Source organism: Charadrius vociferus, unplaced genomic scaffold (genome assembly GCF_000708025.1).
Source record: "Charadrius vociferus isolate BGI_N301 unplaced genomic scaffold, ASM70802v2 scaffold309, whole genome shotgun sequence".
Lineage (NCBI taxonomy): Eukaryota > Metazoa > Chordata > Aves > Charadriiformes > Charadriidae > Charadrius > Charadrius vociferus.
Genome location: NW_009661370.1, coordinates 515498 through 537871, shown reverse-complemented (window position 1 = coordinate 537871; position 22374 = coordinate 515498). Strand labels below are relative to the sequence as shown.

General features: G+C 35.8%; 1 protein-coding gene across 1 annotated transcript in view; it reads right to left on the bottom strand.

Annotated features, from left to right (window-relative positions):
- RYR2 (ryanodine receptor 2 (cardiac)) overlaps nt 1-22374 on the bottom strand; it is a 471929-nt gene that overhangs the window by 18620 nt on the left and 430935 nt on the right. The window contains exons 85-97 of the mRNA XM_009893652.1: nt 20637-20717; nt 19566-19654; nt 17868-17996; nt 17452-17556; nt 14558-14639; nt 12127-13430; nt 11671-11735; nt 9671-9818; nt 8083-8169; nt 6799-7017; nt 4359-4489; nt 3675-3717; nt 898-1031 (exon numbers count right to left, since the gene is read on the bottom strand). Of these exons, the coding sequence (XP_009891954.1) occupies nt 898-1031; nt 3675-3717; nt 4359-4489; nt 6799-7017; nt 8083-8169; nt 9671-9818; nt 11671-11735; nt 12127-13430; nt 14558-14639; nt 17452-17556; nt 17868-17996; nt 19566-19654; nt 20637-20717 (2617 nt within the window). The remainder of the gene's footprint in view (nt 1-897; nt 1032-3674; nt 3718-4358; nt 4490-6798; nt 7018-8082; nt 8170-9670; nt 9819-11670; nt 11736-12126; nt 13431-14557; nt 14640-17451; nt 17557-17867; nt 17997-19565; nt 19655-20636; nt 20718-22374) is intronic.

Genomic DNA, 22374 nt, shown 5'->3' with positions numbered 1-22374 from the left:
CTAAGTATGGAATGATATCTCCAGGGAGAACATGAAAAATGGATGAGGTTGATAATTTTTTTTTTTTTTAACATATATAACATGGAGCTGACATTAGAGATATAACAAAAAACTGGCATCCTTCAGGCCTGATTCTGAAATTAAGTATTCCATCAGCCTTCTGTTAAAATATATTCTGTCTATTTGAATATCTTTTTTTTTTATAATGCAGAACTGGGAAAAAAAAAAAAAAAACAACAAAACCCAAAACATTTTTGCAGTGCTTTACAAAAGCTGACAGAAGGAAAACAAAAAAACTTTCTTTTACAAAACCCTAAGAAGGACAATGAATGCAATTGCTCTGAATGTCTAGTGGCTTTTTTCATGTCTGTCTCTCAGATGATAGGAAAATACACAGTTTAGGGAAAACAGCTTATAAAAAGGTGTGAAGACTAATCATCCAACTTCCTAGATTTTACTGGTCACTGTCACTATGACTTAAATTTATTCCATCATTTCTTTATAATCAGAATACACAGTGCCACTTTTGCCCATTCTTTCCAGCTGAGCTGAACTGAGAGAATGATGAAAAGGAGTTTCCAACCCAGTTGTAACAACACTATCAGAAGAGTGGGAATGGAATGCATTCAAGCAGCTGTGCACTAAACTAAACCTTCATACATAAAAACCAGCAGAGTCCTGCATGTATGTTGTCTATAATGAAATAAATTCACTGTATCATTCAACTTAAGAACTGATTTATCTTATATAATTATACATAAAGAGCAACAAGAAAATTCAAAGCTGAGTGACAAACCTTGAATGCTTGATTTTAATTACAAAAAACCACGAAACCAAAAAAAAACCCCAAGCAAACAAAAAAACCAACAATCACACAAACCAGAAGTAAATGCTTACACAGCAGATAAGGAGCTATCCTTCTTTGGTTTCTTCTTTTCTCGAGCATCACTAAAATCGAGAGCAGCTTTGTCCATTCCTAGTAACTCACTGATCCTGTCACGGCCATAGAACTCACCATATTTATCCATGACCTAAAGTTAGGAGGAATATTCAAGAGAATCAGTTGGGTAGACTAGCTGGTTTTTAGCCTGGTTTCTGAAGACAAGAGGTTTAACGTACACAATCTTTTTCCTCTGTTTGTTTCTATCATATCAGTCAGTAATATTATTTTTTCTGCTCAATTGCAATGAATTCAATAGAGACAAGAGGTGGGTGTCAAAGATAGATGTTCCTAATCATTTAATGACAACAGGAAGGGGAAAGCAACCCAGCAGAAGAAGAATAACTAAATCAATATCATCCCTGGCAGGAAAAAAAAAATACACTGTGAGCTCACACAGGAAAGAGAAGTTTTGAACATCCTAGCTGCGTGAAAATGTCTGATTAAAATAAAATTTCTCAAAGACAGTATTTGACCCTTACTAGTTATTCCTTTTAAGAAAAAAAAAATATTATTCTGTTTAAAAAGGTTTTTTAAATAATCCGAACATCTTGATTGGGAATTTAGGATTATTTTTTTTTCCTGTCAAAATGAAGTATTTCACATTGAAATAGTCATGAAAAGCGGCCTCACTTTTTAACTAGTGCCATTGCATAATTTTATGATCTTATTTTTGTTAGCTAATAATGCAGTGAAATTATAATACACATAGAATATGTAGGAATTATAAGATCTTGAACAGAGAGTTCTAGCTAAAAATTATTTTCAGTGAATTCAAACTATCCCCCACCTCTTTCTTACAAAATTGAACATGTTTCCTAAGAAACTTTTCAGGAAATGAAGATTTACTTACTCTCATTCCCACTAACACCCAGCTCCTTCCTAAACAGTATGTCTCCTCATTTTCAAAAGAATATTCAAAGAAACACAAAATTTTGGATAAGATCATAACTAAATGACTCCTGCAGGTGAGGTGTCATTTCACCAGCTTTCTAATTACCAATGCTTTAAAACTTTATAGATATTTTTGCAGATTTTTATAGACAAGCCTTCTTTGTCACATGCCTGAAAAAAATGCTTCATGACCATGGATCATTCACCAGGCTGGGGATTTAAGTATATTTATATACAAAAATATATTTAAAAGAAAATTTGAAGGCACTTAAATCTATGCAGAGCAGTTCCACAGCCAGCGATAAAATACCAAACCTTCCACACCATTTAAAACCATGCTCCTTTGCTTTTAATAGAAACCCACCGTGACCTACTAGATTGACAGAAGCAATGCAGAATTTTATTTTCTTTCTTGAGTACTCTGTGCGAGCTACTCCATCCTCTTTGCTTAGATGGACAGATAGAAATATGTATCCAACAACTTCAAATATGCAAAAAAATACTTTCAACAGCAAAATGAATACACAACTCACAGCATTTTTAGACAGGTTGACCTAAAACCATTATGAAGCAGAAGAGCTACTAGTATTTAAAGATGTTTCCAACAGTGTGCTTCAAGATTGGCATTAAATGGTGTGAAGGAGGTGTAAATCTGATCCAACACCATAAACACCCTCTTTTTCAACTGTGGCCAAATGCAAATGCTAGGAAGACTATTCTTGTTGTAAGCTATGATACACACATAACATTTATTTTTTAAGAGCAAGCTGAGGAAACATTTGACAGAACATTTGTAAGAAATGAACTCTAACAGTCTCTGCTTACAGAGGACTATTTTTCAGAGAGAGAGATTGTTAGGTTATGTGATAAAAGCTCATCTGTACACCCACAAAGGAGTACAGAGAGACAATGGTCAGGGGACGGTCCAAAGAACACCCTGCCCAGCTACTCCCAGGCCCATCAGCCCATTAAAGGTCCCTCTCCTCAAGCCTAGAGGAGCACAGAGACACAATGGCAGGCAGGAATCCAAAGAACAGACTCCCAATGAATGGATACCCTGCCTGGTATCTCCCAGGGCTGTCCTAGGACAGCCTCAGCCCCAGTGTCCAGGTGCGAAGCCCATTAAGGTGAATCATTGGGAGCAGCTCTCCAGCTCACCTTTCAGACTAAGAGGGTTACTGCCAAGGGATGTGGGATACATTATGGGATGGCAAAGGAAGAGCATTTGGGGATTGCACAGAACTTATTGGATGTTATGGGGAGGAAGCAAAGGTGGGAAAAGGGATGGGGGAGTTAGATGATTTGGGGAGGAAAAAGTGTGAGAAAATAGAGTGGTAAGGGACAAAGGGCCAGATGCATGTATATAGTTTGCTGGTGAGTACAGTTGTCTGACTATGCCCTGTGCCAAAACATCTCAATCTGTCCTGTCTTATTATATTCCCTCCTAACCCTCTCCTGGGTGAGGGATTCTTTATTCTGTGTGCATGTATGTGAATACACAAATACACACAGACAGAACAATTTATATATATTGCAATACACATAGAAGTGTACACAGAAATTCTCCATAGAGTTTCATGTATGTATTTGAATTCCTGTTTTATACAAGCTGTATGTAGAAAATGTTTGAAAGAATAACTATCAAAACAACACAAAAGTAGTTGTAAGCATGAAGTGAATAAGGAATTCTGTGTATTTTAAAATGGTAAATATAGAAATCTACACTGATTCAAAGTTACATTTCAAAGAAGTCTACACTACTTTTCTTCAAACATGAAAACAAACATGCACTAAAACTTAATATTTTAACTTCATATATAATTTTAAAAATACGCCTTACCTTTCTTTTCACAAATTTGTCCCAATAGTTATTTGGAAAAGACCTGAAAAGCACAGATAAACAAGATTACATTTTACACAATCATGAGAAGATGCAACAGTTACAAAGACAACATAAAAATTACATACTGATTTTGTTTCTAAGAGGCTCTTAGTTGCTGCTCTTGCCAGCTAGCCATTTGTGAAGTCACTGGAATGAAAGTTGCCAAATGGCATTCAGCCTACCATGTTAATGTGGCTGGGAAAGAGCGGCACAGCCAATGCCTGCAGACAGGCTTCTAAAGCAGTTGGATCACATAGTTCCACCAGGCAGAGAGTTGGGATTTTAAATATGTTCCTAAAGGAGAGCCTTCAAGAGACGTTAAAGCATCCAATGCACAGTTCACTCTCCAATTGACAGCAATACGCAATCATCACCGTGCTTGCCAAAAGAACCTAACTTAATTTTTTTTTTTCCATTATGGAACAGAAATAATTTTAAAACAAAAACCTGGGAATGAAGATTAAAAAGCAATAGTAAACATTAGCATTACAGGTGCCTGAAATATTTTGTATGTCCTTGCTAGAAATATATCCCTCACAATTGTTTTTTTCAGACAAGCTGGATGATCGAGTATATAATTTTGGAGATAGAAGAACAATTCCTTGCAAAGCTATAAAAAGACAGAGTAGATAAAAAACTCACTGTGTGTTGATTACAAGTCTATCCCACTGTCCCTTAATATCATCTTCTGATGGCTGTTCAGTGATATACAGCCCATCAAATTCCAATTTCCTTGCTACTTCCTTTTCTCTCTTAAAAATAACCAGTGGAACCTGCAGTTGAAAAAAATATCAGGAATTATTTAAAATGCACTGACATGTCTGCAAATTTTTAAGAAAAGCTGGTTGTTATGAAAAATTAAGTATGCGTCCTTGTTTGAGAGAGCATCTGTCATTTGTTCAGTGGCCAGCCCAGCCTAAACTACATCAGTATGAAGAATGACCAAAGCAAAAACAGTAGTTAAAAAACCCAAAAGACTTGACAATTGCCCAGAACACTGCAAAGGTATACATGCACAACCGCCAGGTCATTCAGAATCATATAACTACAGTGTACCACACAGTTGTAAAAAGATGGCCAAAAACCCTGACAAGGGATCCTTCAAATAAAAATAGCTCTTCAGTGCTATGGAGCTATTAGACATAGTCAAGTGAAATACAGCTAAAATAAAAGTAATTTTTAAATGCTTAGAAATTCTACTTCCAAAATATTAATTTGGGATCACATTTTTTGGATTGCATTTTGATACCCAGAGGCGTTAGAGATTGCCTTTCATTTATTAAAGAATTCTTGCGGTTTCACACTGCAAAGCAAAGTGGTTTCACAGTGAAGACTGGAAGCAGTAAAAAGAAAAATCCTTAAATCATATTCACGTTCCATATAATTGATTTGTGCTCTGTAGTTCTTTGCCAGCAGCTGAGACATCTGAGCAGCAAGGATCAAGTTTTACCTACAATTCTCTTTCGTCAGCTGGATGACATTGAATAGTACATTCTGAGAAGTCAGATGTAACTAGGGGTCCCAGTGGAGTGTTTTTTTCTTAGAAATCTGTTATGAACAGAAAATGAACCTTGCTCTTCCCTGTAATTATTTCACAGGTCCCCAGAATTCACCCACCCTGCATTACCCACCTTGACTGTATTACAAGTCAAGACTGGAAATGAGTATACTGAAATAGTAATATCAAAAATTAGACTACTCAAGCAACATGGTGATTGTATTAGATAAAATAACAATAGTTCCAATCTTATTTTCAGACTGCTAATTGAGAAAAAAAAAGTAGTGGATTTCACGCACAGCAATCTCTAGAAGCAAATATATCATACACAGCCCTTTAGTTATGAAGACTTTTAATTTTGATACCAGTATATCTGCAAGGACAGAGACTGAAACCATATTTCGTCTTTTCTTCAGGGTTTCAGAATTGGAAAGAAGGCAATTCATTATGGCAAATAATGACAGTATCATCTTTCCCTTCTAGTCAGAGAAGAAATGTAGTTTGAAAAAACAATATGGGAAAGTAGCATAAAAAGTCATAGTGGAAGAAAAAGGCTATGAGGTGGGAGAAGAGGACATCTCAAAAGCTAGAAATCTAAACTTTCATGTTGCATGCCAAACAGCAAAACAGGAAAATGTGTTTTAGTGTTTATTGACTTGCAGACACACTTAAGATACAGGTGAAAATCAACCACTTAATGCAGTAGTATGATGACCATTTGCCTCAACTACAAATGCAGATCATGTGTTCTTAGCATAGAAAAAGTATTATCCATTAAGAGAGGAAGAGAAAAATATCAAGGACCACATAAAACCTTAATAAAGAAATTAGAATTGTAAGGAAAAATGAGAAGCCATACTGGGTCATAGGAAACATCCGTTTAGTTTAGTACTATCTTGCACTTTGACCTACAGTTTTTGCCTCAGGAAGAGTGTAAAAATGGGGGAAGTACTTCCCAGATATACTCCTCAGTTCCAGAGATTTATGGCATTTGGTCTTCCTAAATCAGAAGCAGCATTTTGCTAATATAGGTGACATCTCTATTTCTTACATCCTTAAAAAAGATCTTCTGCAAGATATTCCTTTAAAAGATGCTTAAGTTCCTGCCAAAATACTACCACCAGAGCGTGTATTAAAAGTAGGCATCGTCTGTAGCCACAACATGCAGTAGCTGTAGTCTAAAGTGCTGCATGCATTTCAAATGACCCAGTTGACAGACTAGTAATGCAGACACTGTCATCTAGCTTCCTCTGGCCATGTCCATTCACAGCTTGTCTTTGACAGTCAAAAGCAGCTTTTGATACAGGTCACTGCTCTATGGTCTGGCTGACACGGTAACGGTGCAAACGCTGATCTTATAATCCAGTGTCAGCCCAGCAAATCAGGCTCTGGCCTGTTACTTCCTGAATTCACACATCACCTAACACACTATTTCTGTGTAGGTTACGCTAACAGAATAGTGTTTTGTTGCATGGTCCCTCAACCTGCTTAAGCAATACTGCTATGGCTTTATTACAATTTATACCACTCAATGGATAAAAAAGTTAAGAGCTAGAAGAAAAAACAATGTTCAGTTTTTCTTACCTTCAAACAATAATACCCTATAATGCAGAAGAATGAGATGACTGTGTGTAGGATGGCCAAAATCCGCAGTGTGGGCTCCATGTAGCCACTGCTTTCTTCCAGGACATAATGCACTGCAATGACCTTCTGGTTGTCACTTTCCAGGCTGTTCAACTTAGTACTTTCACCAGCAGATACCACAGGAACTTCCTGTTCTTCTGTCACAGCGGAGGTGGAGACCTGTTTAAATCACTTGGTCTTAATGTTGCAGCTATATTCCTTTGACAGGAGCTTTACACTACTACAAGCTAAGTAATATAACTGAAAACAATGCTACCGAGGACAATATAATTGCAAGAAAATAACTTTTTGCATAAAAATGTCCACAGAAACCCTTTCATCTTCTTACACCAATCTGTGATAGTGTGCATTTTCTCTTTTTTTTCACTCTCTGTCTACAGTAGCAAATTTGGGCCATGCTGAATTTTGTCACCTCAAATTCAGGAAAGAGCATAGCCCTCTCCAGAAGAAACCCAGCCAACTCACAGAATCACAGAATCAGAGAATGGTCAGGGTTGGAAGAGACCTCTGGAGATCATCTAGTCCAACCCCTCCGCCAGAGCAGGGTCACCTACAACAGGTTGCACAGGACAGCGTCCAGGTGGGGTTTGAATGTCTCCAGAGTGGGAGACTCCACAACCTCTCTGGGCAGCCTGTTCCAGTGCTTCCAGTGCTCCACTACCCTCAAAGTAAAGAAGTTCCTTCTCATGTTAAGATGGAACTTCCTATGTTCCTGACTTTCCCACATGTAGTCTTTATCAGCAGGACTCTTCAAGTCTGAAGACTCAAGAGTTATATTAACGATACTAAAAGTCTTGACAAAGATCAGTGATATTCTAGGCAGCTCAAGATGATGTGCCTTCTCCTTGCTGTACACACCTACTCAGGGGAGTATAATGGCACAAGAAAACATCTCAGCTGACATGTATTAGTTTAAGTTGCCAGTTCAGGTTGGGCTTGTCTGAGTCACTGTACTGTGAAATGGAGCATCTCAGGGACAGGTCCGCCTTTCAGTCTGCTGCCTCTGTCACAGCACAGAACTTTGTAAACAGACGTTTCAGTACTGGAAGTCTATTATGACTTCACACAAAAAAAATCTGCTCTTGCCATGTTAGATCTCTGAAGTGGCATTATAAAGCAGGTGTTTAATCTGTTAGGCTAGGTAGTTTTACCGTCATACACTGCCTACAAAACCTGAATGTTTTTCAGTATACAACTTGAAAAGTAACATTTTGACAAGTTTACCTTATAGAAAAGCAGGATAAAGTTGATGGCAAAAGCAACAAACAATGCCAACATCCTCATGTTGTAAAAGTTTCGTGCAAAATAATTCTGAAAATAGAAACAGAACATAAATACACTTTGCCTAATAATGATACCACAATCATTATTAGGTTGTTGCATGCGTGTTGGGTTTTTTTGTTTGTTTCCCCTATGGAGCTTTTTAATAGAATTATAAATAGGCAAAAAAAATTTCAAACATTTTGGGCGACGTATTGTACAAATTCTCTCCAACTCTATATGTGCAATAATGGATAAAGGACCTTTTGTTTCACTCCATGCAGAAAGGGATGAAGGATTTCTAATTACCTCTCACATCTTTTCATTATCCTTTCAATACATTTAGAGACAACACAGAGATAACACAATGTAATAGTAATATAGAAAACACTATCTTCCCTGTACCTCAATAATCTTGCATGTGGTAAATTGTTACTTTTACCAAGAAACAAAATTGTCTGCATATGTTTATTTTAAATATTTTTCTATTTGAAAATCAATTGTGTTTTTACCAGATCAGAAAAAAGTTCATCTGTGACCTAAGTACCATAAGGAAAAAGCTTCTCTCACATTATGATGCTGTCTAAAGGATTGCAGGAATCCTGATAATTCACAAACCTTTCTAGCACACATTTTGAATGCTTTAACTCTCACATGGGGATTCCTCCATTTTTCAGCCCTAATCATAAATGACTATTAATGAATTATTAAATAAGACTATTAGAAGAAAAATCAAATGAAATTCACATGACTGCTACATCATTAGCCTAAAAAAAAAGAAATGGAGTTCAAAAGCAAAACTTAAACACCTAATTCCTTATTAAAATTCTGACTGCAGTTTTGTAGCTTTGCTATGTTACTCATGTTAGAAGTAGGTTGTCCCTACATAATTGTATCTACTATACATACAGCAAAATGTATTTCTTAGTGCTTTGCATTATCACACTAGCCTCACAGAGCATGTGTGGAATCTCCTAGCTAATAAAAGCATGGATTTTAAATAGGTCTACAGCAAACTCAGGGATATCATATTTTACTGAGACACTCTCAGATACAGCTATACTAATTTTAGTCTTATTTTCCATGGGTTTTGAGAAGTTTCTCAAACAATAACTTGCTATTTCACAAAAAAAAATCTGTAACATCTCTTCTTATGAGTTTTAGGCTAACCATTGTATCTTAATAAATGCTTTTTATAGGAGAGCTTGTCATTTCCCAAAGTTGCAGGCTCACAAGCTGCTGTGAAAACCTGGGACATTTTATTAACATAAAAATGCATGGCAGTTTTCCAATGATGGAGAGGCATCTCTGAAGGTCTGTGTTTTAGACAATAATTGTCTTCCTAAGAATTAATATTTTGTCTATTGAGTTATTTGTGTGGTTTTGGTCTCTATCATTCCAGTTAAATCTTTGTTTTTACGTCCTTTTTATGGATGATAGTGGATAGAAAGATGAGGTTCATCAGATACAAATTTGTCTTTACATTGGTAGAATAATATGGTGGCACACATCCCCGCTAACAGTTAAACATGTAGTCTAGAGAACATCTTACAAGAAGCTTCTGTTGGTATGCAATGATTTTCTTCCAGAAAGCTGACTCCTGAACTTCTGGTTCTCCATATCTGTGAGTATGAAGTTGTCTTAATTTCTGCTTCCCTTTGTCTTCCTTGGCTTTCTCTTCTTTTTCTCCATCTTCTCCTCTTAGGACACAAATGAAACCAAAAGAATATATCAAGTTAATAAAACTGCTAAACAAAAAATTAAAACCACACCCTGGAAGAGGCCATTGCATCTTTTCATGAGGCTAAAGTAGTCATGACTCATGCAATTTGCACATACGAATAACAAGGAGACATATCCCTCTTCAGCCCAAAGCACTGGCAAGGGTGACAGTGTGGTTAAGTCTACAGATAATTAAACTTACTGGTTTGGCACCCTGAAGTGAGGATGCTAACTGGTAGAGGCAGATAATCAAGGGCCTGCCAACCTTATTACCTGAGGGTTTGCTTCATAATTATGCAGCTAATACTTGCACTGACAAATGTCTAAGCTGACAGCTGTATGTCTGTATGAGTGCCTATATGTCTAAGTGCTCCCTTCCAATATCATACACTTGAACTATCTGGTTCCCACACAGGTTGCAGAAAACTTTGTTTCTTCTTGCCTTTACAAGCCAAACCTGAAATTTTAAATTCTGCGTTTCTGCCCACCTGAAGAATTCCTAAGTACCCACTCCAGGAGGAAACAGGAATAAGAAAGCTTGGCACCATTCGATGTGTGATTATCACCATGCTGCCCAATTACAGAAAGTCATAGTTAGTGGGCTGCCTTCTCCGAACACACGATCTAAGGAACTGTGAATTATCTTGGAAGATAATTTGACCTGACAGCATGATAGATGAAAGGATCACAGAATTCCATTTGAAGCCAAACCAGAGTGAGAGGCAACTTATAAGTTACATTATTAATTTATCTATACCTATCTACAAACAGAATAACTGATGTCCTAAGCTGCTTCTCTTACTAGAATACACTCGACAAACTTTCACTTGGAAGTTCACTTGAAAGTTTGTCTTATGTTAGGAGTGGCTTCAGGGCAGCTAACAGTGCCAGGCACTGCACTCCTCACAGAGAATTCAGGTATCACTGCAACTCACACAGTCAAGGAGAGCAATCAACAGTGAAGTGACCTTCAAAAGTCAGCAAGACCCTCCTTCACATAGTTATACTGGCTTAGTTAGAAATTTGCTGTACTGATTAGGATGAAGAGTTTTTGTTGCTGGCAAGTGTTTGTCAACCCAGGAAAGCAAAAAGGATAGAGCTGGAGATTAAGGGACCCACTTAGAATTTTGACAGTGACAGGAACTATCCACATATCAGAACTGCACATGTATCAGGAATGATGAATTACAGGGATGGAGTGCCATACCTTTTACTGCTTAAAACCAAGATCGATGTTTTGCTTTCCACTATTTTTATTCTGAGCTAATCTCATTCACATTAGATTTTAACATATCCTAAAAAGATTAAAACGATCACTTATCAATTGCTAACACTTGTTCTTCATAAAGATGTGAGACTACTCAGTAATTCATTAAAATTGCATTGGAATATTTAGGGTTTGCAAAGTCCAAATAACTCAAAACAGGTCATAGCAAATGGGAAGGGCAGAACAGATTCAGTCTCTACCACTGATGGATAACAAGTCTCTGGAACCCAGATGCTCTTACAATTTGTCCAAGAGATTTTCTTCTAGCTTTCAGACTTGCCAAGAAAAACTTAATCAATCAAACATAGTCTAAAAGAAATTAAATCTACATTACAAAGGAATGCTGCTGGAAGAGGGAAATTCATAAAATCTCTGAGTCATGTCATTTACATGGCATTTCCTTACTAATGTGCACGGATGTGGAGGATGGTCAAAAAAAAAAATCCTAACTGTGGAACATGAATGGACACAAAATGAAAGGCAAAGAAGTAATTACAAATCAAGCTGTTTTTTCAGTGAAACAAACCACATTTTGTAGGATCACAAGTTAAAGTAATACATACTCTGCTTTTTCAGGTTCAGATTTTGTTTCCTCCTTCTCTTCCTTTTCATCTTCTTTCACCTGCTCCTACAGAAAGTCAAAAGTGTCTAAACATTATTATACAGTACAGAGTTAGTTAAAAGGATGCACAGAGTGTAGAATGTTAGGCTTTTTTTTTTTTTTTTCCAAACAATTGAAACCCTGAGAGAAGATGATCCTTCAATTTAAATTAATGAAGAGACATTTTAACATTGAATTAAAAGCAAACCAACACAGCATGTACTTAAGAGAAGGCTGTGGAAATTCAAGTTTATGATATCAGAGAGTGTAAACACCAGTAATTATATGTCATTCCTTAAAAAAAAAAAAAAAGTCACAAACCCCAGAAAAACATAGATGCAAGTTTTGTTTCAAGACTATACTTAACATATGAAAGAGAAAAACAGAGCAGAAATGAAAAAAAAACCTAAACAGTTACCTGGACTTTTTCCTGCACCTCAGGCATTGGAGGTAAGGAGGGAGTGCTCAATAAATCACTCAAACCAGCATTTGGATTGTGAGGGATCAATTTATACTGTCCACCTTCTCGTTTCAAATCCAAACCAAATATATCTGAGAGTAGATCACTCTCATCTGATAAAGTTGTCAGATCTGTCAAATCTTCTGTAGGCAATGCAGCTTCTGTGGGCTTCCGCTCCCCCTCTTCTCCTTCCCCACGCACCTCATCCTGAGTGGGATCTGGCATATTAGCTAATAGTTCAGCCACCTTGATTTTCTTTGCTCCTTCTACTAGGCTTCCTCCAAGCAGCAAACTGCATATGATGCGAAAGAAGCCCCGGATGACACTACAAGCAAAATGTAGTAAGCCCATCAAAATGCTCCAATAGGAAGAAAATAAAGCCATGACCATGTCCTTCATGGTCATTTTCTTCACTTTTTTCATCTGTTTCTTCAGGCTTTTCACGCTGAGCATTTTCATAAGAGTCATGAAATTATACTTGAGAGCTACTAATGCTGACTTCATGGTCACGAGAGAGAAGAAACCCATTCTAGGATCCTGTTCCTCAGGCTTATCTTTCTCATTCTCCTCTTTATTTGCCGATCTTCCATTTAGATCTGACTCAGAGATCTGGGCAGCCAGTTGCATTTCAAAGATGGTATCCTCACAGAAATTAACAAACAGCTCCATCTTTTCTTTCTCCCCTCCTTCATTTACAACATCAAATATAAATTGTCTCTTTGACTCTTTTACCTGAGGTTTCTCCCACTGAGTCCGACTTGACTCACTTATTTCAAAATACACTCGTTCAATGCGCTTTGCACTGCCCATGATTTCTATGCGTCCAAGGAAAGGCTGAAAGTAATTCAGCACACTCTCTGACAGTTCAAGAAAAGTTTGCAAGCGGGTATCATGGGGCATGTGTTCTGATAGGTTGGTCAGGAGAACAGCGACATTGAAACCAATGTCTTTGGCAGGTTCATGGAATCGTTTCACAAACTCCTCATAGTCCAGAGTCTCATTCTCATCTGTTTCAGCACATGATAGCAGAAACTCAGTTTCAGACTGGGTGTAATGCTTATGGCTTTCCATTGCCTTGTGAAAATCCCTCTTTGAAATTATCCCTTTACCATCAGGGTCATATTCTTTGAATGCATCAGAGGAAGTCAAATCCTTCAATTTTAAGAACATATCAAAAAACTTCAGAATCATCTCCACGTTGTTGGACGATTCCACAAGCATATCGACCATCTGCTTGCCAATAGTTCCATTCACAACATTACCTAGATGTGATGACATGATGTTAGAGATACTGATGGCAGCAAATGTTTTGGCAAAGAAAAGCGTATAATACCGACTAGTGAAATAACCAAACAGTAAGGATGATAAACTATTGGCTAACACACTCACATGAGAAAGCCAGCTGTAAAATCAGAAATATTTTATTAATAACAATACGCTAAGACTTGGAAAAAACATAAGTGACTAAGTATTATTCATTAAAGAAATGAAGAACTAACAAGCCCTACAGAGAGACATCTGTTACATTTAATACAGTACTAAACATGAGACAGCATACTATGAATTTTATGATAGTGCAACATCGAAAGAACTAGCGTCACATTAGTTAGGATGTATAGCTCAGTAGGTTGCTCATAAAGTACAGCCTACATTACTGAGAATTTACTTTGCTTCTCAGTGACCTTCTAGGAGCAAAGCAGTAGCGATGCATGCTACACTGCAACCTATGCTGCATTATGATACTCCCAGTTGTCTCAAGAAAATAAATGTGATAGGATACATGTAAGACGCAAAAAGGAAAAACAGATCTTTGGATCTTCTATGTCTATGTCTGGTTAGTCTAGTATTGGAAGCACTAATACAATAAAGGAGCTAAACAAATAGTAGTATTTCTCGATAAGGATCACATTCTCTGGACAATCACAATTTCAGGTACCAGCTATAAAGGACCTTGAACCTAGAAACTAGATGAATCAAATCCTGTTCTTTATGGCTAAGATCGCTATCAATATAAATGCAATATAGTAAAGGTGTTAATAAAATGACTGATAAATGGTTCAGTTCCTAGAACCCAACATTCCAACTTCAATAGTAAAATAAATTCTCACCTAAGCCAAAAGAGAAGCCAAGTTCATGGAAACAAAGTAAAACTTCTGCCAGAGCTGTATTTTATACAATTCTGACATTCAGAATTAATATAAACTGTATCAACTACACTATATAAATCTCCCATTCTCTTTAAGACCTAACAACTCTTCTCACAATTAAGATATGAAAATTAAAAACCCAAAGGAGAATGGAGCATTATTTCTCACAAGACAGCAACCACAAAGGTAAAAACTTTGCTTCAACAACTATGAAAGAGGATTTAAAATTAAATTTTGACTACCTTCCAGCATAGACAGCAACATGACAACCATATCCTTCTGAAGATCCATTAATTCCTTCAGTAATTCAATTTGACTGGAATCCTAAATAATGAACATAATATATGTAAGAAGATACCTATTGACTTCGACATTTATAAATGTGCATGCATATGTAACCCTTTAAAAATAAGACTTAGACGTTAAGAAGCTAGTAGTATCAAAGCTGGTAAGACAGTGAAAATATATTTAATTGCTTGATTTCTCACAATACATTTACAGGGTCAAATATTTACATGATCATCTGTTTAGAAGACAATAATTTAATAAAGACAAAGCAAAAAAGGAAGGTGATGAAAAAATTTAAAGCAAATAACTGTGTATGTAAAGCTCACAGATTATGCCTCTGTAATGTTTCATGTCAGCTAAAATATTATCACTGTTGGTGTAATCAAGTTTACACCTATGAAGACTTGAAAAAACAACAATGGCAGCAGCACACAGAGCTCAAAGTGTAACATAATTCATAGTAAGTGATTCCATTACAGGCCACTGAACTTCTTTTGGGAGAAAGAAAAGTTGAAATAAAATTTCAAAATATATATTAATAAAGTTCCATTAGTATATCCTTAAATAAACATGATATTGATTCTTTTAGCAATCTTTTCTCTCATTCAGCTTACCAAGTTTACTATTTCACTTGACAATAAGTTCAACCTGGAGTCTATCTGGACAGATTTATTCAACTCCCGATTTCTTCCTCAGTGATACAATGTTGCATCATGCCATTGATAAGGCATACTTGAGCGTTACTGGACTGTAATTAGTACAACAAACTCTAGGTACTTTATGGCAATTTGCATTTTGGATTGAAAACGGCACAAGTTGGAAACAATGAAGATCTCTGATTTGTCTTGTAAATTTTCATTATAAATCTTCTTACTTCAAAAGTTGCTTACATCCTGGATGATCTTTGTTCATTTAGATTGAAATTTTTACTTTGATCTTCTGCCTTACAGAGATTTCTTAAGTATTACCAATATCACCTTGTTGCTTCCTAGTACAAGACTAGAGAAGGAAAATGCAAAAAAAAAAAACCAACAACCCCAAACCCAAACCAACCAGTGATTTAGTTTTGTTCCTCTTTAAATCTTGTTTCAAATATTCTTCAAAAGTACTCTGGAAACTCTGATTTAAACCAAAACCCAATACTTAGCCTAGGCAGGCCCCTCTTAAAGACAAAACCCTTATGTGGACTCCTTATAAATCCATTTAGCCACACTCTACACCTTTGAAAACCAGTATTTCAATAGAATCTGAAAAGCTTATTAATATATTCTTGCAATAAATATAAATGAACAGAAGAGCCCATACTTATTCCAGTCTTTCCTAAGGCCCTGCTGACCCCCTAAAGGAGCTCCCAAAATCCAAGAGCTTAAGCTCCATGCAAGAGAAAGACATCATCACTATTTATCATACATTTGGAGTAGACTGTGTTTCTGTCAACCCACAGAACAGCATGAGTAACTCCATACACCACAATGGATCTCACTGAGCAAAGCTTCTCAGCTTTCTCTGAAGTGTCAGGGTTATTATTTTCTAGATGCAATAATTAAAGATGCTATGAAGCCGCTAAGGGCACAGCTGAGACTATAAACTCCTCATTACTGTAAAAACAAATCTTGCCAATAGCCACATCATGCTTCTCAATCAACGCATAGCCACCATGTGTTTTACTCGCTATCACAGTAACTATTTAGATATCACTTTAAACGTACAGGAAGAAAGCACAACAGCCACTACTGTGGCCTACCCAAACATTGACTATTTTTTTTGATTCTTAAAATAACAAAAATACAAACAAAATAACAAATCCAGGACAGTATGTACAGGCACTTATAAATACACTTCAATAGAAAATCAAGGCATCACTCTTGAAGAGCAGGTTTCACTGTGATGCATTTGCTGGAAGAAGACCTCTCTTTAGCTGCAAAGAGTGAGAAGCATACCTGTAGCAAAAAGCCTACAAATCTGAGCAATTAGCCTACTTTCAGCCAAAATGTCCCAAGGGCAGGGAGGAAAATCATTTGAACAAGACTACTTCAATTTATGCAAAGAATACCTACTTAGATACATTTGGAGCCAAATAACGAAATCTAAAAACCTCAGAGCCTTCAGAGCTGTACTCCTTAACAAAAACGAAAACTTTTACAAGCTTATGAGACTTTTCTCTGAGAATGTCAAGTGATATAAAAAATTCAGAATCGCTGCATTCAATTAAGATGTATTAGTCTTTCTAAAAGGTAAGTTGAAAAATGCACTACTTAAGGATAGGACCCTTCTCACCTAATTTTAAGCCCCTAAAGAGCTGTCTGTGCCAGTCCCCTACACTATTTCTATAGTTTATGAAATGAGTACTCACCTCCAAAAGCAATTTACCCATTCTAAAGTCTGATTACCCTCTTTCTCTAATAAGAGTAGTAAAGTCTTAGATGCAGATATGCATTGAACTAGGGTTCAATAATGATGAACTAGGGTGCAACGCAGGACAAATCAATGAAAATGGGTCCTCCATAAAAGGCTGGTGCAAAATTGCAAAAACAGTGACAGAAATTTGTTACGAAAGACAGGAACTAGCTAGTTCTTTCTAAATATTGGTGATATGCTTCATGTGCAGCTTGATCTAATCAACTTTGCGCCTGTGGCCAGTAATCCAATTACAGGCCTGCTATTCACACCCACTACAATTTGGTAATTTACTTCAACTCTATCGTATTCAATTACCTCTGTCTCTTATTTTTCCTCATATTTCCCCTATTAACTGTTGTTATTAATGACTCAAACATATTAACAAGTCTGTTTATCTTTTACAAAAATGTTTGTAACTTAAAAAGGAAAAAGTAAAACCAAAAGATACCTGAGACAGCTTCATCTGCATGTGGGCAAACACATGAAGAAAACCAACTACAGCATCCCATAGCCTGCTGTGTGCCAGACTTTGCTGATTCCCAGTACATGGCCCCTATTTTTCAGGCAACCAAAAAAAGAAAAGCAGAGTTTATTCGCAAGAAACTCAACCAAACCAGGAGGATTATTTATTAATAACTGTAAATTTGACTAAATTGTTAAGATTCCAAAAGAGTAGTGACAGCTATATACATTTATTTCAAAACTTCACTTCCTACTTCAATAAATGCTCTAAAATTATGTTGAGGCATAAATGCATCTATATTATATTTCCATCTAAATTATACATATACACATTATGTCTTCGTGCCTAGTATAATTAATTTTCTTGCAAATCCAGTGAAATTCCAATGAAACTAATTTTACCTGGATATACTCTGTGAGAGTATTGAAAACTTGTTTTGCAACCTGGATGGCTTTGGAAAAGTTTCGTTGTCCTTGCTCATCAATAACATCCTTCCCAGAATAATACCAATAGAAATCACTAATGGATTCCTAAAAAACAGTTGTGAGGAGCACAAAGAGATTATGTAATCAAATTGTCTCTATCCAGTTATTCATCAAGGTAAGAAAAATAACATTACAGAGCGAGCACTCTGGTTCTGAAAAGTATTTAATTTATAAAGGTTTTAAACAATCTTCCAACAATTCTTCAAGAATTTCAGTTTCACCTCATCACAAATAAACTGAAATAAATAATTAAAAAAACCCCTCTGCAAACCTCAAAATAAATAAATTAATAAATAATTAGATCTTTTGGCATCTGCTCTTAGAAATAAAACTGCCTGCATTCTGAAAAGGAGTACTCAGTAGTATTACCATGCTGCATGCCTTTCTTTAAACAATCTCTCTTTATACTGTGTGCTTGACACCTAGTCAACAGTGGGAGCAAATGTTGCTTTGTGTATGATTCCTCTTTCCATCTTCCCCAAAGGCGAGATTATTAAAGTTTCAACAAAGTAATCGAAGGAATGAAAATCGGTATGTTCTCCCTACAACTTCTACAGAATGCATAAGGATAAAAAAGCAACACTGATAACAGCAGCAACTTACAAACAACCGATTTTCAAAGTTTGGAATTCTCAGACCAAGTAAATAAGTGGCTAAAGGGAACACTTAACTAGATAAATTAAAAAAAACCCAACAAAATATATTATCATGCACAATGACTTTCAGAAAGATGAGAATAATAGGTAAAAATTATTAACATTTATCACAAAAATATGTTTTCATGTCTTTCACATGCTCTGGAAACAAATTAGATTTTTTTTCATTACTCTCTACTGGGCTGTGACAATGTAATGTTTTCATATTCAAAGATTAGGCAGAAAATTCAAATCAGAGCGTTGAAGCGTTTTTAATCTAGCCTTCTGCTTTTGTTTTTTCTTTTTGCCTTTTTTTTTCCCCTCAGAAAATGATGCGCTGTTCTTATGCTTCACTCCATGCCATCCCATGAATATCCATACAGCAGCCCAGTGTTCAGACTAAATCAGAACATGGATGAAAAAGCAGCTGGCTGAAGCTTGACTTGAACGATATAAAACACTTCAGTCACAGGGTAGTCCAGTCAACAACTGGCTAATGGTCTTCACGGATACACTTAGCATGTGTCTACCTTCTGCCTGCTCTCGTTGATTAACAGACTCCATTGCATTCTTGCTTACACTGGCTGACATCAGCCTTTCACACTTTAGTCACCTTTGACTCTCACTGTATAAAATAACAACCCTTAAAGAACTGTAACCAGTAGAGAATTACAGCCTCTCTCATCAACATGAGCTACAGTGACCAGAATAAATGTCATGACAAATAAACGTGCTCCTCCAATAAAATTGAACGTTTTGTGATAAGAATGAAGTTTGATTCTGCTGTAAACAGAACTTTTGTGGCAGCAAACCCCGTATTGCTGGAGGAAATTCCAGAGAAATTATGAAATTCAGAGTCCCCACATATAAACTTCTGCCTTATGATCAAAATATATGAAATGTTTTTTTTAAATGGTAAATATTGTATAGATGTAAGTCATTATGGTCATCTACTTAATTAGTATACAAGTTAACCTACCTGAACTCTTAATAAGTAATCCACAGTGGAAATTATAATATTAACAGTTGTGTTGTTACCAGTCTGAGTTCTCAGGTAATTCTGAAAATCTAAAAATTCAAATAAAAGTTTAAATTAAATTTAAGTGTTAGAGACTTAAAAAAAACACTCCTGCAAATTAATTCTGATTTAACAGGATCTAGGAAAGTATTGCTCAAAGGAATGGAGTTTTTTTTAACCTTTTTTTTGGCAACAAACTCTTTTAAGGGTTTCAGCATTTTATTACAAAGATCACATAACAGTGAACTTCTGACACCAGAAGCTTGATTATCTGTTTCATCTGTTGAAATTTAATTGGTCTTATTTTCATCTCATTTACGACTAATGTTACATCTCTAGAACTCCATTGATATCAATAGGATTACACCTAGTATGTATATTGTTAAGCCAAAGCAAAATTAAATCGCATTACACAATTCCTGATTACAAAGTCATAAATATGTCAAATGGCTAACAAAAATTAACTTTTTTTTTTTCTCTTCTTCCCAAATAATGATAGAGGCAACACAGGGAAGTGTACTTAATAACAAAAATACGCTTAACATTGTGTATTTGTTTAATTTGGTTTTGTATTTTTAAAATAGTTGCTATTTCTTTAAGAAATGTATTATTATGTTGTTGTAATTTCTCATACAATTCTAACTGACATTAGTGCCAAGTAGTGCACACCAGAAAGCATGCAAATGTCAAAAACCAATAAATATAACTTCCTATTATATGTTTCCTCTGAATCTTCACTGACTGGAAGTTATAAACCATGTACCTTTTCCTATATAAATTTATACCTTTCCTAGTAGGTCAAGATCCAAAACTCATCATTTTGGAAACCGTTATCTTTTCTACAAAGTTAAAGCTGATTAAAAAAATCCTAGCAATTTAATTCCACATAAATATTATCCTTTCACATACAGTCTAGCAGCTATTCCACCTTTCAGGATATTTTATGAAGGCTCCCAAACCTTCAGCAATGAAGAGCTTTTATCTTTAGTTACCATCACCTTGGCTGAGCTGACTGGCAGCCTGCCCACAAACCTGAGTTATGTCCTTCACAAAGCAACTGAAGGAAGCGGAAGAGGTCACAGGTGAACTCATCATCTTGCATCACCTTTTCTCCTGTAGAAAGGCCAGATGGAAGCAGATTATCACAGGCTGCCAAGTAACACCCCGCAGCCCCTGAAGAAAAATCTCCATATTTAATTTTAAGAAAGCGAGAAGGGAAGAGAAAATTTATAACCACCAATCTATCTGAAGCACATACAACTTGTGCTTGGCAGATAGTTACTTGGTTTAAAAAAAAATAATTATGAAACTTAACTTTTGATTTATAAATATGGCAGCATGAGCTTGGCAACATTTCACAAATAACCCATGATTTACATTCTTGTTTGACTTTGCTGGGCATGAATCCTGCATTAGATACAAAGGTTAGGATTGGATTAATTTGGTTCTAATTTATCACCAAACAAGGTACTTAAAAATACAGAAAGATATTTCATCAAACAGTAATGAAAATCATTCCTCAAGTAAACTATTAGATTTTAAAATACTCTAAAATAACCCATAAAACGTACAGCTGTGCACATTCTCAAGAATCATATAGGCTGAAATATCTGAGGATTTAGCACCTCTCTGCTGCTGACACAAAATGGATGTTAGGCATTTGTCTCCCTTGATAAAATGAAGCAATAAACTTACGATGAACTAGAAGAAATGCCAATGCGCTTTACTGAATTAGGCCCTTCAGTTCATTTTTTGGTAAATAGCTAATGTACAAAGCTATTTTCTTGATTCTTCATAGGAATCAGTAATACTAAAAAACGCTCCATTAACACACCAGTTCAACTACACCAATACATATAGTTAACTTTGTACACTGACACGTGCACAGGAGAAACAACCATTTCCCCCGGAAAACAATCATGACTGAGTAAAGTGTAGGCCAGCTGAAAAAATGACACAGGAGGACAACAACATAGGCGTTCAAAACAATAAAGGCCACCTATTGAAAGTAAGGAAATTCCCATGTAGGACTTTGGAAAAGTATTTGGAATGTGTACGGCAACAAAAATAGAAGCCATATAAACTTCTAGTTTTTAGGAATGTACATCATTTGAATACGTGGTCCAGTGCTACTTGCAGACAACAAAAGGAAAGGAGATAAAAATGTAAGCAAACTGCAAAAGGATTTGGAAGATTTTTTTTTTTTTAATGGGATAAAAATAATAATGAGATATTTTAGGCTTTTTTCTGAACTTCAAAATCCCATGTCTATAAAGACAATATTTTTAGTGGGTGGACAAAAGGAAACCAGAAGAGTAAGTGAATTAATTTTTTTTTCTAAAAAAAAGCTTCTTTCAAAACGATCATAGACAATAATAACTACATTAACGATTACTGACATATTGTTATATTGGTGGATAACTCTGATTATAATGGCTACAGTTATAAACTATTATTATAGTTACATTATTACAGCTGAATTGTAAACAGTATTTAGTACAATTTGAAATATATATATAAACACAAACATGACCGGAAGTTTAACTTTACATAAATTCAAGCTAATGGATTTATCAATCCACAGCCTGCGAATTTTAAAGTGAGAAGCTTCAATACAATGGTAGGATTATGAAGCAAAAGCATTTTGAAAACTAATATGAATATTTTAAAGGTACAGAATTTCACTTTTTCCTGTTGCCAACAAGACACAGTGCATTAAGAGCAAATATCACCAAGGTGTATGCAAACACATTTTCTTGTAACATAGGGA